Source organism: Hylaeus anthracinus, unplaced genomic scaffold (genome assembly GCF_026225885.1).
Source record: "Hylaeus anthracinus isolate JK02 unplaced genomic scaffold, UHH_iyHylAnth1.0_haploid 2, whole genome shotgun sequence".
NCBI lineage: Eukaryota > Metazoa > Arthropoda > Insecta > Hymenoptera > Colletidae > Hylaeus > Hylaeus anthracinus.
The window spans coordinates 5,055,730-5,072,677 of NW_026534838.1; the positions used below are offsets into that span (position 1 = coordinate 5,055,730).

At 40.8% G+C, this 16,948-nt stretch overlaps 2 protein-coding genes across 5 annotated transcripts in view; one reads left to right on the forward strand and one right to left on the reverse strand.

The window, feature by feature from the left end:
* Positions 1–1,289: 1,289 nt before the first annotated feature.
* Positions 1,290–2,962, forward strand: LOC128893081 (DNA-directed RNA polymerase I subunit RPA12). The gene is made up of 3 exons (XM_054153851.1): positions 1,290–1,571; positions 1,675–1,891; positions 2,102–2,962. The coding sequence occupies exons 1-3, from the start codon at positions 1,436–1,438 to the stop codon at positions 2,124–2,126; spliced, it is 378 nt and encodes a 125-aa protein (XP_054009826.1). The 5' UTR covers positions 1,290–1,435; the 3' UTR covers positions 2,127–2,962.
* Positions 2,292–16,948, reverse strand: part of LOC128893065 (venom dipeptidyl peptidase 4-like) — a 242,056-nt gene continuing 227,399 nt past the window's right edge. For all 4 annotated transcript variants that reach the window (XM_054153815.1, XM_054153814.1, XM_054153813.1 and 1 more), the window contains 3 exons: positions 9,075–9,235; positions 5,035–5,246; positions 2,292–3,959 (listed from right to left, as the gene is read on the reverse strand). In XM_054153815.1, coding sequence (XP_054009790.1) covers positions 3,864–3,959; positions 5,035–5,246; positions 9,075–9,235 — 469 coding nt within the window. In that variant the 3' untranslated portion in view covers positions 2,292–3,863. The remainder of the gene's footprint in view (positions 3,960–5,034; positions 5,247–9,074; positions 9,236–16,948) is intronic.

Consider the following 16,948-nt stretch of genomic DNA (forward strand, 5'->3'; position numbering starts at 1 on the left):
TTGCAAATCAAACATTGTTGCAAATAGCTTCTCGCGGGACTTCAACAAAGTTGCAAGTTCAACATTAAGCGGTTTGCAACTTTGTCGAATTCCCGCGAGGGCCGATTTGCAACATTGTTGAACTGGCGACTTTGTTGAATTTCGGGAGGGGCGATTTGCAACATTGTGGAAGCAAGAAATATCATAGATGTGAGGCGAAATTATAGGGAACTATACCAGGAAGTAAAGGGAAATATACCAGAGAATGGAGGAATATTAAAGAGGAATATATGTAAAGTAATGGAGGGAAATTAAAGGGAAGTTTACCAGGAAATTGAGGGAAACTAAAGGGAAACGTGTAAGCAAATAAGGGAATTGAAGGGGAATGTACCAGGAAATGTAGGGGGAGTAAAGGGAAATGTGTAAGAAAATGAAGGGAAATTAAAGGGAGATATCACAGGAATGAAGAGCAATTAGAGGGGAATATCACAGAAATGAAGGGAAATTAAAGAGAAACGTGCCAGAAATTGTAGGGAACTTAAAGGGGTATATGTCAAGAAATTGAAGAAAATTAATGGGAAGTGTGGCAGGAAATAATCGGAAATTAAAGAGGAATCTCAGGTGGTGTCAGAAGGTATTCGGGGATTTTAGAGGGTGTTTGAAGGCATCAGGAGGTGTTAGGAAGTGTTGGGAAATGTTAGATGGTGTTAGAGGTATTGTTTGGAGATGTCAGGAGATGTGTTAGAAGGTGTTAGGATATGTCAGGAATTATTAGAATATGTTAGATGTTAGATGTGCCCCTGTTATGCGGCAACCTATGTTAGCCGGTTTGTCGAGTTGGTTGTCATCTCGTAGCCGCAAAGATGCCCGTGTTATGCGGCACCTAAACTAGCCGGTTTGTCGGTTCGGTTGTCATCTTGTAGTCGCAGAAGTCCTTTATTATGCGGTAACTTCTACTAGCCTGTTTGTCTGTTCGGTTGTCATCTCGAAATTGCTGAGAAGTTTCGACCATATGGTCGAAGTACAACCCTTTAGTTAGTGGCGCCATGTAGCAGCAACTTTGAGAACTATTTTCACTACTAACTTGGACGTTTTTTCACCGATGCCAGCACTGGTTCTAAAGTTCGGTAATTGTCGCTGCATTTATTCATAAAATGCTAAATTTTGCATATTAACTAATACGTTGTTGTGTTATAAATCAAGGAATCGTATGAATTATTCATTATTTATGATAAGTAAAGAATTGACTAAAAGGTTTCGCTGACGTGGTATGTTAGTTTTATCTATCTCCCACTAGATGGCGGAACACCCTATGAAATGTTGAATATTCTAATCATCTGTGAGCACGATCAATGCCAGTTATAGCAGAAGATTGTTTTCATACGTTCACGTGTGTTTTAATTTTGTATCGTTTTACACTGTTAGAAACATTTCGTTATATTACTTTGAATTACAAATGGCGCGGAACAATGATACTGTCTCGTTTATAAGCACACCTGGCTTTTGTTCCGATTGTGGATCAATTTTGCCTCTGTTGAATGACTACGGGGATGTTAAATGTTATGGTTGCAAACGAAGCTGGGGTCCTGAAGGTACTCGTTACCTTTATTACTGTTTGTTACGAATACAATTAAAACCTGCTATTTTTTCTTACTGGTTTTCAAATTGTATCTAATGTGCTATTATTTACTTTAGCTTTCGGAGATATGGCAATGTCTTATACTATCCATTTTAACGATAAAAATGTTTATGGATCTACTAAACAACAGGAAGACAATGAAGATGATGCAGAAGGTCCAATAGTTGAACGAAAATGTCCACAGTGCAATAATGATAAAATGTCATACGCTACCTTGCAGTTGAGGTCTGCAGATGAAGGACAAACTGTTTTCTACACATGCACAAAATGCAAGTATGTTTCTTTTATTATCGAATGTTTAGAAGAATGAATTCAAGGAATACACTTAGTTCATATTATTTGCAGCTTCTGTAGTAGTATTAATAGAATTATTTCAATTGAATTTTATAAAGCATTTTTCTCAGCCAATGATAGTACAATGTAAATGTGTGTATACTTTGCAGTAACAGTAGATTATATAGAAACATGTAATATTTTTTCCAGATACAAAGAGACAGAGAACTCTTAATATAAATTCACATTGCACATTTGAGAATTTCCAAGAGTACTAACAATTTGATCAATTACTCTGGGGCAATCGTCGAAACATGAACACTCTTTGTTAATAAAACATAGAGCTTTATTCATGATACACTCAACAAATATCAATGAAGGGACAATAATAATTTCATAATACCGCTGGATTATCATTATATTTTTGTCCTATTTATGTGTGGTTGGGTACTTTTAATTATGTATTTTTTAATTGTATATACTCGATTAAATATTTTGTACAATATGTCGGAATGAAAGTTAACAATTAGTTTAAGAAATTTCTGTTAATTCGTTCTCGAAACCATTACAGTGGTCCTTTCATTATAAAATCGACGTATTTAAAGAGTTTGTTAGTACATTGCTTAGACTATGGATAGACTTAATTGTTACTAGTAGTCGCAGTATCATATTTTTAATAGTAAAGAGAAATAGATGAGCTATATTACGTCCAGGAATTTTTTTAACAAACAGCCCATTAATTTAATTATATACACGACGAGAAAGATCTTAAACTACGATAGTTGAAGGCTTCGTTATCCTAACGTTAATAAAAACCAACAAGAAGAAATTTATTTTTATAATCAAACAATGTTCTTTAACGATTATATTAATTTACACAATCTACGGTTGTGCATTTGTATATTTATAACATAAAACAACATAGCTAACACTAGCAGCTCGTATCACATAAACGATTGTAAAACAATGAAAGCTCTGTTAACGGTTATATTAACTATTAATAATGTACGAGTCGTGCACCATCACCGATCATTTCTAAACTAAATAAAACATTAAATACCATCAACAATATCATTGCATATGTTTCTTTGACTTCCTTTCCTTCCTGTTTTTATAAACATCCTACAGACAGTTAATAATCATTTACTTCACATCCTTCATTTACTTCCCAATCTCACATGCCTCGCATAAAACAACGAAACGAAAAAGGAAAACACGGTTTTACGATTTATTATTAAAAGAGCGACCTTTGTCATCGTCGCGCAACGTTTAGCAATGTTTCCTCGTCAACAACGAAGCATTTGACACCTCTTGTTTCCCTCAAAGGTGTCAAATCTTCAGGGAACTAATCTTTCCGCGGTGTTCCTTCTCCATGTTTCCTTTATTATTTATAGAATTCTCTCGTGTAGGGTTCGTTAGGCCTTCGATCTTACAGACGGAACTGATCTACTCGAGAAAAATATATTAAAACAATTCTACTGATCAGTCTACCGATGGAAATTAAACGAAGATGAACATTTGTAAGGTACATTTATAAGGGGTTGATTTAAGGTTGATTTTTGTCATTTTCGTTAGCACTTTCGTACACTTGCTATTGCAAATACCGACTTAAAATATCGTTGCGATACAATTAACCCTATTTGCTGTATCATCAGAAAAGAATTCAGACCAAATTTCAACCTTGGAGTTCTGAGATTGTACTCCAGACGGGGGTGGGGGTGGGGGGGGGGGGGGGGGCGGGGCTGAGCTCACCCTCTCATCAGGAAGCACGAGGAATGGGAAGGAACGTTTATTGTACTCGGGATTCTTCACGTAGAGTGTACCTATTTAGTTTTCTCTCTTGATTATATACACTAACGCTTCATATTACATATTGTACATCGAGTATGTACAAATGACAAGGTATTTACAGGTGGAATGTGAGGCAGGTGACGCGAAGGATCTAGATTGTCGTTTCTCATCGATGCTGCGATCATGAGGCTTCGTAACACTCGTCCAAGAAGTTCTCTAATGAGTGATACAAGTGGGACCTGGACTGAGCGATCCCGTGGTCCTCGTCAGTGTAGGTCTGCACAGAAAATGAAAATTGTTAATCCGAGTATTCCTAGACAAACTTTCGTATACACAAATTATTAAATTAATAAGCCGCTGATGTATTCAATCTACCAATTTATTAATTTATCGTATAATCAATCAAGATGATCTATATCATTTTAATAATAATAGTTCTCAAAAAGGAGACAAGGATTAGATTCTTGAGGCATTGAGATTTATTTAACGACGGTCCCTTTATTCTTTTTAAAAGTCCGAGAACATAGTTAGCGTGCTCAATGAAACAATGAAGCCCCAGAAAACAGAAAATGGGTGGCAATATGATCGCGGCAAAAATATGCCAGTCTCGTCTCGGGGTCGCGATTATTATTTAAATGAAAAGCCTCTGTGCGAAACTTGAATACGCGACAAAATTTGTTTACGAGTACGCAGTTTTCCGCCTCGTTCCGTAGATTATAATCGTCAACGTTAAACATTGCGAAACGCAAAGGAAGCACGTACGCGCACGTCGACCGAAATAATTTTCTACCATTTCGGGACAATGTTCATAAATCGTTCACCGTTTGAAGCAATTTTCTGTTAAAGCGTTTAACTACCCCGACCCCCGAAAAGACGAGTTAATCTTTGTGAAATTTCAACACGAGGACAGTGCAACGTGGAAAGCTGCCATTATAATACACGAATGAGTACATTTTGAAGCGTGGTTTGTACAATTTCTGTCGAGAAATATTGGAAAATCTTGGACATTTTGGAAGTGAATAGCGTTTAGAAAAATATCGATGCGACGACATTGTTGGATATTTCTCAATACAAATTTTAGAGTACACTTCAGAGTGTATACATCAATGCATTTGAATTTGGGGTTCCTACAATGTCTAGTTTTGGTATTAAACCTTCTTCAAGTCGATCTGTTCAGAGAGATCAAGATACTCAAAGTTACACGTTAAATAAAGTATTTACTTTACGCTCTGTTATCAATCTCTGGATACAAAAAATATTTAACAAGGGAGATAGCTGCGAAACGATCCTCTTGATGCAACATATTAGCTTACTAAAGTTTCGTCGTCATAATTATAAAGTTAACGACGTACCTGTTGTCGAAACAGTATATCCTTCTGCTCGAGAACCTTGGCTAGCAGCAGAGATTGTTGATAGTGCACGTTGTCGTCTAGGGTCCCATGGATCAGGTAGTACATCTTCGTTTTAATATTGTCTACTTTGTTGAGGAGTTGGCCTTGCTCGTAGCCGTGGAGATTGTCGTAAACCGTCGGCAAACCCATGAACCTCTCCGTGTAAATTGAATCTGCACACAACAGTAATTGCGAAGTTAGTTTCTCATTCGTGATCCTTTCCACTTATTCTACTTCGTTTCATTCCAGTCATCTTTACATTACATACAAGTCTCTTTCAATCATGACCCTATACTTTTCTTAATTTATTTCCGAATATCTACTTTCTCAATCTCCAAACGGCCAACTTGTTTTCCCAAGTGACCATTATACCCTCCGCGTTTAACATTTCTCGACATCCCAATGTATCGATATTTCAGTTTTCCTGTTCTTCAATTTCCCGATCTCCCATTTTCTAGTTTCCTTTCTACGTCACTTATAACTGCACCTTGCAATGGAACTTTCATCGTCGTTATATTCTTCTACGTTATTCTTTGCGAGCGGAATCGCAATTAATTCCACCGTTTAACATTCCCAAACACGACAATCGCAGCCGTTTAACGATGTCTTCGAAAGATTTAATTAAATACCTAGCCAGACGGTCAGCCGTTTCAGTCGTTCCCTAGCGATCGCCTCTGCGACGAAGGAAACGCAACGAATGAAAAACGCCACGCTTTCCGCGTAATTGTGCCCCGTGAATTACACCCAGCGTGCTACTTAATTAATCCGTGGAGGTTGCCGGGGAAAATTGCTTCGCGCCTATAATACGTCCGTGTTCGCCGCGAATGCCAAGGATATTAAGCTTTCCCGCCGTTTCGGAAGCAACAATGGCCAGGTTCGAAGTAAAATATTGTTGAACACTTGCCCACTGATACCCCAAATGACATTTTTAAACAAAATTAAAAGAAGATTGACACCACTCGGTACTATATTTCTTACAAAAATATCCTTCGAAATAATAAATGAATTTACTATTATAGTCCAAGAGCTCGCGACATAAAATTTCGGTCAATTTCATTACAAATATCCTTTTGCTATCTGCAAATTTTGCTATTCTACTAAAGAATAAAAATAATCCAAGGCTGACAGCGCACAAACGGTGCATCGCTTCGCTAAAAAGTCGTAAACATGGAAGAAATAACAGTATCTTTGACTGAAATCATTATTACTGAAATTTTTAGAATGTATTGTTGACATACCAAATTGCATAAAAAAGTTGGTCTGGCAGATTGTAAGCGGTGCTAAATGGGTCTGGCAGTCGGAAAACCTTGTCGAAAGAACGAAGTAGTTCATTAAAACATCTAATAAAACTATCAAGTAACCGATATCATTATTTCTGAAACTTTTTCTATAAACAATATGTAATGCATAGTGTTAAAAAATTTCGTCTGGCCATTCTTTGAGTGGTGATAAATCGGTCTGGCAGCCGTTTAAAAGAATATTGCTGCGATGATTTTTATTTCATACAATTATTATTATTATTTAACTTCGAAATAATGATTTCAGTCGAACTACTTTGTTTTTCCGACTGCCAGACCCATTTAGCACCGCTTACAATCTGCCAGACCAACTTTTTTATGCAATTTGATATGTCAACAATACACACTAAAAATTTCAGTAGTAATGATTTTGGCCAAAAATCAAATTATTATAATACGCTATAGTGAAGCGTTGCACCACTGAATTCATACCAGACCAAGCATTTCTGAACTAGGGAGACATACCATCTTCGGAAAACAGGTTCGTTTGTGTAATGAAATGACTCACCCATATCTGTCGCGGGCTCTCGGACTATTAGGTTGTCCCGAAAGTTTCTTTCGTTTTATTGCAAGAGGTCCGCAGTTGTTTCAACGACGCCGAAATGCATTCGGCGCAGCCGATGCAGTGACTTGTGCGACTGCTCGTCGAACTCACCTCAAGATCGGTCGGAATCTCGTCTTTTATATACTTTTTGCGTTTTAAGTGTTTCTTTATGTTGCGCGCGAACTACTTTGGTTTAAATAATAATATATTATAATAGCTAATTTTACGTGCAGGTTGTTTGAATCCTGTTCCGCGCCTGCTCCCGTTCCCTGACACCTTACATTATTAATAATTAATATATACACAATATTTTATATTTTACGTTACATTACTGAATTGTGTGCGATTCATTTCGCCTCATCACTGTTACAGCATCAATGTCTAAGAAATTAGATTGTCTATTTCTATAAACACTGCCACAGAAAACAATTGAATGCAACTCACGAAAGAAACTTTTCGGACAACCTAATACTTTCTGGACAGAATTTGTGTACTTTGTCTAACCTACTTAATTTCCTGCATTCCATTTTCCTAAAGAGTTAAATTCAATCCAGGTCTGCGTCTAAAGCCCTTAGTCCGATCATGATAATGGGAACCGAGACGGAGAAAATGCCTGTGGCTGAAAGGCGATGAAATTTCATCTACAGAAGGGAAGACTGTGTGTTCTGGGGAGCGACGTGAAAAATGATAGAATCATTTTACATCGCGTTACGAATAAACGCTTTTAATAAAATGTTTGCTTTGGATGATTTATAGCGGCCAACTACAGTACCGCTCCTGATTTTCTCGCTGGGAGAAGGGAAGGAGTGGGTTCGTTTCTATCTAAACAGGCACCTCAGTGATTTCTTCGAAAACATTCAAGGCGTATCCTTTAATTTCGTTATTTTCACGGATTCTGTCTCTTTGGATTCTATTAGGTGAACCGCAAAGTAATGTCGTTTCTTTTACATTAAATTCAAACAAATATTTTATGAATTCCTATTTTTAATTATTAATTGCATAATCACTCCTGTTATCAATAGCCTTTGCTATTCTATCTAGTGTGCAAATTGTTAATGCCAGATCGATAAAAATCAATGAGCTGATGAACGATAAACAACTATTTAAAATTGCAAAAACGACATTATTTTCCGGTTCATCTGATGTTTATCATATGAAAAATAAAAATAAAAATTCAAATCTTGAGACGCGTTGTTTTGTTATCGATATCCTCGCCGTATACTGGTACGTTTTATTTTACGTTAAGCTTGTTACGTTGGCGATGAAGTCGTTGAATAAATAAACGAAATAAGTCTCAACTTGTTGCCTCGTTATCGATCGAAATAAATAAGAAAAGAAAATTATAAATACTCGGTAGCAGCTACTCAGGTGAACCCTGCCATAATGTTGTAAGGGAGGCGGGAAAGAAAAAATATTATCTACGATCAATAGCTGGGGGATGGAGATGGGACTTGGAGGGTTCTCGACGGAGAAAAGGAAAAAAAAGCTGTGGCGTTAAAAATGTGCATCGACGACGACGACGGAACGTCTGTATGCTCGACTCGATTCCATACGATGACTCCTTATCGAGCAAATAAATCTGATATCTCGAAGCTGCAAGCACAGTTGACTGCGACAAGCTTCCGGCGATGATTGAATCCGACGAAGTCGAATCGAACTGGCGACGCGTCCAAGTTCTTATCTTCTCCCTTCTTTCGGTTGATTTGCTTCGATATTTAAACTACTAGCGTGAAAATTGTTCCGAGCAAAACTACGGTGCTAGATATGTTTTATTTCAAGTTCGCAAGAGCCTAATTGACCTGGTTATAAAAAGAGAACTAATAGGTTGTCCCAAAAGTTTTTTCTGTGACTTGCACTCAGTTATTTTGTGTGGCAGTGTTTATATAAATAGACAACCTAATTTCTTAGATGTTAATGTCGTAACAGCAATGGAGCAAAATGAATCGTACCCAATTCAATAATTTAACATTAGACATAAAATATTGTGCATGTATTACTTATTAATGAAATGGAAGAAACTTTTGGGACAGCCTAATAGAAACCTCCTAATCGAACTGCAAAGCAAAGTTAAGAGTGTTTGGATGCCACAGCTTTCGTGAATGAAAGGATCGTTTTCGCGAGAAGAGCTTGAATGAAAATATTGTCTCTTGTATACGTACCGTAAAGAGCCCAATCTGTTACGGGTGCCACGGACATGCCGCACTTGAAGACACCGTCATAATCCTTGGCGAGCGTCATGCCTGTCGCGTACCCGCCATAACTCCAGCCCCATATCGCTGTCCTGGTACGGTCGATGAAATGGAGCGTCTCTTGTAAATACCTGCAACCAGCGAGAGGGAATCGTTGACGCGCGAAATTGGTCGTTAATAACACAGAAACCCGAAACACGGCGTGATTTAACAGGAAACCAGTCCTCGTTCTCTGGCCAATCTTTCGCTTTAGTTCCCTAATGGTAGGTCGCGTCTGGGGGCTCAACAGGCTGATTGATTTCGGAGGAGCACAAGTCCGCGGAAAAACTGTAGGAATTCCGAGGAGGAACCGAGAAGTCGATTGATCAAAGTTGACGGGCACTCGGACGATTCCACCTTGGATACGCGGAACGTTTCTACGAAAGCTGTATGGTGCAAAGGGGGACGTGACACGAAGTAAAATAATTTCTTCGTAAGTGAAGTGGAAAAATTGCCACTTTTGTTGAAGGGGCGATGAATATTTTTATGCTTGATAAGATATTTGTTTAGATAAATTCACTATGCGAGGTTATTTATTGTAGTAGAAAGCCTTGAAGATTTTATTCAATCGATTTCTGGGCCTACGAGGCGGTAAAAAGCACTAGTCAGTCTGTAGTGTCGGCTGCCGCCTCGCAGGGGCACTCTCTGCGCCTGCCATGCGGCAGCCGACGCTACAGACTGACTACGACTGGTTGCCGTCTCGTAGGCGCAGGGAGTGCTCCTGCCAAGCGGCAGCCGACGCTACAGACTGACTACGACTGGTTGCCGCCTCGTAGGCGCAGGGAGCGCTCCTGCCAAGCGGCAGCCGACGCTACAGACTAACTACGACTGGTTGCCGCCTCGTAGGCGCAGGGAGCGCTCCTGCCAAGCGGCAGCCGACGCTACAGACTGACTACGACTGGTTGCCGCCTCGTAGGCGCAGGGAGTGCCTCTGCTAGGCGGCAGCCGACGCTACAGACTGACTACGACTGGTTGCCGCCTCGTAGGCGCAGGGAGTGCCTCTGCTAGGCGGCAGCCGATGCTACAGACCGTCTACGACTGGTTGCCGCCTCGTAGGCGCAGGGAGTGCTCCTGCCAAGCGACAGCCGACGCTACAGATTGACTACGACTGGTTGCCTCCTAATAGGCGCAGGTTTTATAGTATACTAACTACTAACTAATTTAATGCTTCATATTACAATAAATAACCACAATTAATAGGTTTAAGATTTTTTCTAAAACAAATGCGATCTGATTATCGCGAAAAGTATATAAGTTGTTTTATTTAATGCAGTTTAACAACCTAATGAAAATAGTAACTTGTCAAGGAATATCTAAATGATTCTATAATATTATTTTCTTCAGATTTATCAGACTTCCGGGTACTTTGCATGCGATATTCGATCAAGATTCCTTTAGGACCGAGTTGAAGCATCTCCCTGATATCTCGGGTTTGAAATAAAAGATTTAAAAAGTCCTTAGTTACTTTGTGCCTCGTTTTCCATCGAAGTATAAAGATTGACTGCCTGTTTTACGAGTTCCCTGGCAAGAAGGAACATCCGATTCGCTGTCGCTATACCTCAGTCGAAGCACTCGTTCCCTCCGAGATCCATCTTCATCGTACCAACACAAGAACCTTGGACCCGAATGCATTATGCATCCGGGCGGACGAGCACTTAGGACAGCGAGCGACATTTATTTTAGTGGCCGATTCCTTAAGAACGATTTTTATGAGCTCCTCGGGCAGAGAATCATGCGGTACTGCCAGCTTTCAAATTTAACATTTCTCTGTTACCACCAGGTAAGGCGATCCTAGCGTTCACGGCACGTGGCATAATGGCCATTTAGGAGTTTTTTTTTTCTCTAACCTCTCCTCCCTCGTCGTCGTCGCATCACGACACAGCGAATATAGAAATGAGGCTTTCCGCGAAGATAAGATTTCAAACAAGATGACACCAGAATAATAAGGTCCATCGAGTACGATTTTCGGATGCTTTGAGGCTAATCCAAGGACAATAGAACAATCTGATAGGAACCCTCGGCTAGAGTATGCGTGCTAAATCAGGGACTCTCCCTGGAAACCAAAAAGCACACTCTGTTTTAACAACGGAGCTTCCTGTTTTACCGATAGCCTGCTCTGTTCTAACGACGGAGCTTCCTGTTTTACCGATAGCCTGCTCTGTTTCGACGGCAAAGTTCCCTAGTTTGTCGACAGTGTACTCTGTTTTAGCTACAAACTACTCTGCTTCACCGACCATCGAGTAGAAACAGGACAGATCTAGGTTCAAATGTGAGTTATACTTGGTCAGGGGTTACGAGCCAAGTATCCTGCGTGTTTTCGTTGCAAATATCTTGCGAGAGTAACGATTTCGGTGCGATCAAAGCAACGATCGCGATAATGTTGACGAGAACGGTGGAAAGGGGAAGACGGATCCGCAGCGATGCTCGTTGAATTCGAAGAGCGGTCAATATAACGGTCAATTCCCCGCCGAACGGTCGACAATGGGCCGTCGCATCAGCAGGAAACTTTTCCAAACACTTTTCCACGGTGCATTCGATTTCCTCGGCTCGAGACAATACGTGATTTCCGATCGGAAAGGGTAAAAGAGCTCGTACTCCTTTCTTCCAATCTTTCCCAGCTATTGTCTCCCGTATCTTGCGTGTTCAATAATAATGGTTCCACGGGGAACCGTGGCGGCGGCCACACTGTTGCCCATAGAAATGGTAGAGGCTCGCCCCCGACTGTGTTCCTTTTTTCTCGAAATTTATTTAGCTCGTAAATCGAGCAAACCCGCCCCGCTGAATTCTATTCCGCCGGCCAACGACGCTGCTTCTGCACGAGCATCGATTTTCAGATAGAATTTCATTTTTCCGATGGTCGAGATGCGTTGCATTGTCTTCGATTGGACCCTTTAACAGCTCGTGGCTGGCTATCTGCGGTTTAGAACGAAATTTTCACCGAACGTGATCCGTGTCAATTTATTCAAGCTGCATTTTCTTTGATACTTCAGTTGCAGGTGTTTACAGGTGCAGATTTTTGTTTAGCGATTCAGTATATATTTTTAAACGTATATAGATATAATTATGTATCAATGTATCACAACATGAATTAACACGAACAATTAATGCTTCACTGGATTATACCACCAGCAACAATTCCATTTGTTTTCCAATTTTAATCTCTTCGTTTGTGCGTATTGTCGATCGCCATCCTTTGTCCCGCAATAAATTCGAAAAGGTTACGCTGGCAGATAAAACAAATCGAGTGTCACCGAAAATTAAACACTGCGTTACAAGTGTTAACTGTGCACGTTTTTTTTTTTTTTTTAATTTTTAACAAAGGGTCACTAAGGTTCAAAGTGTTTGCACGGTAAAAACATGATGAATTGAAACCCGAGACTCTCGAAAATAATCGAATCGTCCTTTTGTTCCGATGAACGCGTCCACTTTATCTTCTGCGTCACGGGTGAATCCTCTTTTTTACGCTTTTATTGCTGCAAATTCGCGGAATACGTTTGCATCGCGGAGAAACAATTACGCGACAGCGTTAAATAAATAGAGCGTAATCTCTTTCACGCTCAAATCGAATTTCCCGTGGAAAGTTCGCTTTCTATTCGCGTGCTAGATATTTTTATCTTTCGTCCTTTCATAGATAACTGATTGTTTTATTAAGGGCGCCGCAACGTTTGCTAGGTCGACTGTTTTCGCCACCGCTTGGTCGTTCTCAGTTTAATTAACTTCGACCTCGCGTTGTAGGCGTTCAGGTTGGGTTCGGATCAAAGGGATGGTACGCAGGATAACATAAATAACAGGAAAATTTCATCACATGTGACGCGTTAAAATGTAACAATGGTGAATCGATAGTTTCTAACTCTGCTCTCTACTTCATGCGTTTTCGTTACTATATTTCTGTTTAAACATTTCTTTCAAAAAGAATGGATGAATTGTTATCTTTGTAAACAAACTCACGATTGAAATAAATATTGAGAGACTGATGTTACTTAAATTAGGGCAATTCCGTAGAGGAATTAAAGAGAAGATCAATAAAACTTGTTATTTAAATTCTCTTTCCATTACTATCCATAATTCTTTGACCCATTTCCATCTTCGTTTATCTTTCATTGTTCGCTCTTCATTCTCCTCCTTCAACGATTATCGTTTCTGATTCCAACATCCTCGATCTCTATTCCCTCTTCAAGCACCTCCTTAACTCGGTATCCTCCAGTTCTTCCTGTAATGCGCGCCACTCGGTCTCCACTCTCCATTTTGTTTTCATGTTTCATACCTCACTTTGTCGCTCTTTGTTAGCTTGCTTTGCATTCTTCGACTTTCGTTTCTCTTTTACCCTCTGCTCATTAACCGACACTCTTTTTATTCCCCACTTCGTTTCGCTTCTTACCCCTCTCGCTCCTCACTTTTTTTTTTCTCTTTTACGCAACCCTTATTGTTCACTTTTTCCTCGGTTTTCTTTCCGTCGTGTTTTTCTCTGTTCCCGAGTTTAACATGCGGTAAACACTCCGTGTCCTGATGGCTCGCACTCGCAACTGTTCGAGCATTCAATTACGCCCACCGCTGAATATTAAACCCTTGTTAAAAAGAAAGACCGGAGCGAGGTTGCCCGAAAACCTTCCCCCGGCAATTAGAGGCGGAACATTCTACGAAATGCTCGAGGACTAAGCAGAAATTAAATTCAATTTTTTTTCTCGAACATTGAATCGAATCTTTCTTTTCAAATGTTTAACGGCACGAGTGTTTTATACTTTTGGCTGTACCAAATTTCATGCATTCCTAATGAACCACCTCCGAGACGTGGAACAAAACAGAGGCGAGCATGATCTCGATTTCAATTGGGTCTCTTGAGTCAACGACTCTCGAGGTACAGAGAAAAATACTAATTGGAGAGAGTATTTTAAGTATTAGAGAGACTATTTTAATTGTTACGCGTCCATGACGCGGGAGCGTCAAAGAGCTAAAAATTGTCGAAAAATGTGAAAAACACGAATGGGAGAGGGGTAGTTTTGATCGATAGCTATACGAAAAAATTATTTTCAGATTTCCAGGTGACGGTGGAACACTGTTCGCGTCCAGAAACCGTGTCAAATTCCTCGTGGCTCGATGACGAAGCGACATTCATCCCTGTAGGGTCATTCTCGCCGTTAAATGGATAGCGAACCGCCCCGCTTCGTAAAAAAGAATTTATCTTTCGGTCAGGGTGTCGGTTATTCACCGATGAAGCGATCGCGGGGGCGGGACGGCAACATTGCTGGCTCGATGACGGAAAAAAGGCCAGCAAAAGACCGGTGGAAAAACCAGCGGCGAGTGTACAAACCTGGGGGATGAAAAAGAGGACAGAGAGGGAGCGATAACGCGAGAGCGTCGAGATATCGACGCGGCTAATTCAATGAATATCGTTCGATTCTTAATACGAACAATTCCGTCGCTGGCACTGCGATGGGATTAAGGAAATTAAGGAATAGTGAGAATACTCGAAATAATCTCTCCAATTAGTATTTGCGAGTATACCTCGAGAGTCGACTCATTGACTCAAGAGATCCAAGCTTGTTCCGAGATCATACTCGTCTCTGTTTTGTTCCTCGTCTCAAAAGTGCATTAATGGAAGCTTCCGAAAAGGAAATGCATGAAACTTGGTATGGTTGAAGTTAAGGTAGTGGTATGTCCTTAAATACCGAGGTTAAGATTAACCCCTTGCCTTATGATTTAATGTCCAATGACGAGTGCCATAATATAGTCGGTCACACGTTGAAACATTCACGTTTCTGACGGGTTTTGTTGGTGTTTAACCCGGTAGCCTTACGAAGACTCTAAGGCGTCATTGTAATCTACTTGGTACTTTCCCCAATTTTTCAAAAAAATTCCTATCCACAACAGAATTTCTTTTTTAACCTTCTATGGCACGTTGGCAGATTACTAAAGACCGCAAACATTTTCCCGATAGCTCTCGAAAGGGATTCGCTGGTTACGGACGCCACTCGCGAGGGCATCATCCCCATCGCTGGAGCGAGAGATTGATAGCGAACTGCCAAGGGATGAGAGGAGCAAAAAGGCGGGGAACCGAGAGAAACAACGACGACGCGAGCGGAGGACGAAACTGGCCGATGCCGGAGAATGGCGAGGGTTGAAAAGTGAACGAGAAAAAGGGAGAATGGAGGAGCAGGGAAGGCGCAGGCGGGAAATCAGGGAGGAAGAGTGGCAAGCACGGAGGAACGAGGAGGAGAAACGGGTGAGAAACGGTGACAGGAACGCAGGCCCGACAACACCCAGCGCAATAGGGCAAAGGTTAAAGAGAGTTGGCCGATTCCGCAATCGCTTGGCCGGCTTCCAATTTCACGACTCGCTTTTTACGGGCCGGACGCGGTGCGACGCGCCAGCAAAACATTGCAACGTGGATACAGGGACGGCTCCACCGACGCACAGTGGGAGAGAATCTCAAGAAAATGGGCAAAACTAGAGCTCGCGAATCTCAAACTTGGGATGCGAGAGTTTCTTGGGCCCTCGAATTGGGCCCGCCCGTTTAAATAAATTAGAATTCCACAGTCCTGCTAACGAAGAACGATGTCTATATATTATTATAAAAATTTAAGTAACAGGAATTTTTGTTTAGAATGATATCGAACCATGAGAAGTGGGCGCCATGTAATCAACGAAACATTCAACTGCAATTTTCTGTCATTTTCATGTTTTGTAAAAAGAATTGACTGAACCAAGAACGTACGATTTTAAGTGAGCGATCGACCATAGTGAGTCCATTTTGATTAAATAATATGATTGTAAATAAATTATTGTTTTCTCATCACTGTGCGTCGTTTCGCCTGCGATCCTGCGCGAAGATACGCGAACGGAATCGATTGCCCGCGGAAAATAAGCGCTCGTCAGAGTGTCGTCGCGATAAAGGACCGCTTTCCGTAATCCGAGTCGCTCGTTCCCGTCCCGTTTCTTCGTCTCGCTGTTCTTGTTCCCTGTCGCTGTTTGGTTATCGGAACCTTTCATTAAACGCGTACGTTTCTTTCGCGATCGACAATTGTGTTTAAAATCGAACCGTCGCGTTTGAAACCGAAACGTATTTCACTTTGACGCGTCGACGGAATTCAATACTTTCCATGACAGATTGTATTGGGACACACAATAAGAGTCGAAGGGGTTGCTCGAGAAGGATAAACTCCATTACGGAGAAAAACGGGGGAGAAAACGTTCTAAATACTGTTAGAGGCTAGAGATGAAACGAGTCTTAAGTATCTTGAGGCTTTCGGGGCTCCTGGGCGCCATGGACGGAGCTTACACTAACTATGACGATATTACTACGCGTTAAAGTCTACTTTTGGTGCTACTAGATCGAGTGAAAGCTCCAGTGGGCTTGCATTAGACCTCAGCGGTAAGAAAAGCACAAGAGAAAACGTCTTTCACTCCGCTGGGAATTAGAATTCAAAGGAGTTTCGAGTGACTTAAGTTCTGGAGGTTCTTGAGCGCCATGTGCAGACTTTAAGCGAACTATAGCACTCCTATGGCGCCATTAGCCCCTGGCGAATCGTATTAGACTCTAACAGACCCAAGAAAGAACGTCATCGATACTATAAGAGGCTGAAGTTGAACCTTAAGACCCATTCTCCATGTTTCGAAGAGAGAAATGATATCTCAATATTTGTAGGACACTTACACACTTCTAGCCTAGAGTACCAACCCCTTCACAAGCTCTCTGTACTAAGAAATTTCAGGTATAGATGCGGAATGACTGAAACGAGTCCTGAAGAGTCTTGAACGTCATACGCGGACCTTAAACAATCTAAATCACTCCTGTGGCGCCAAGCGGA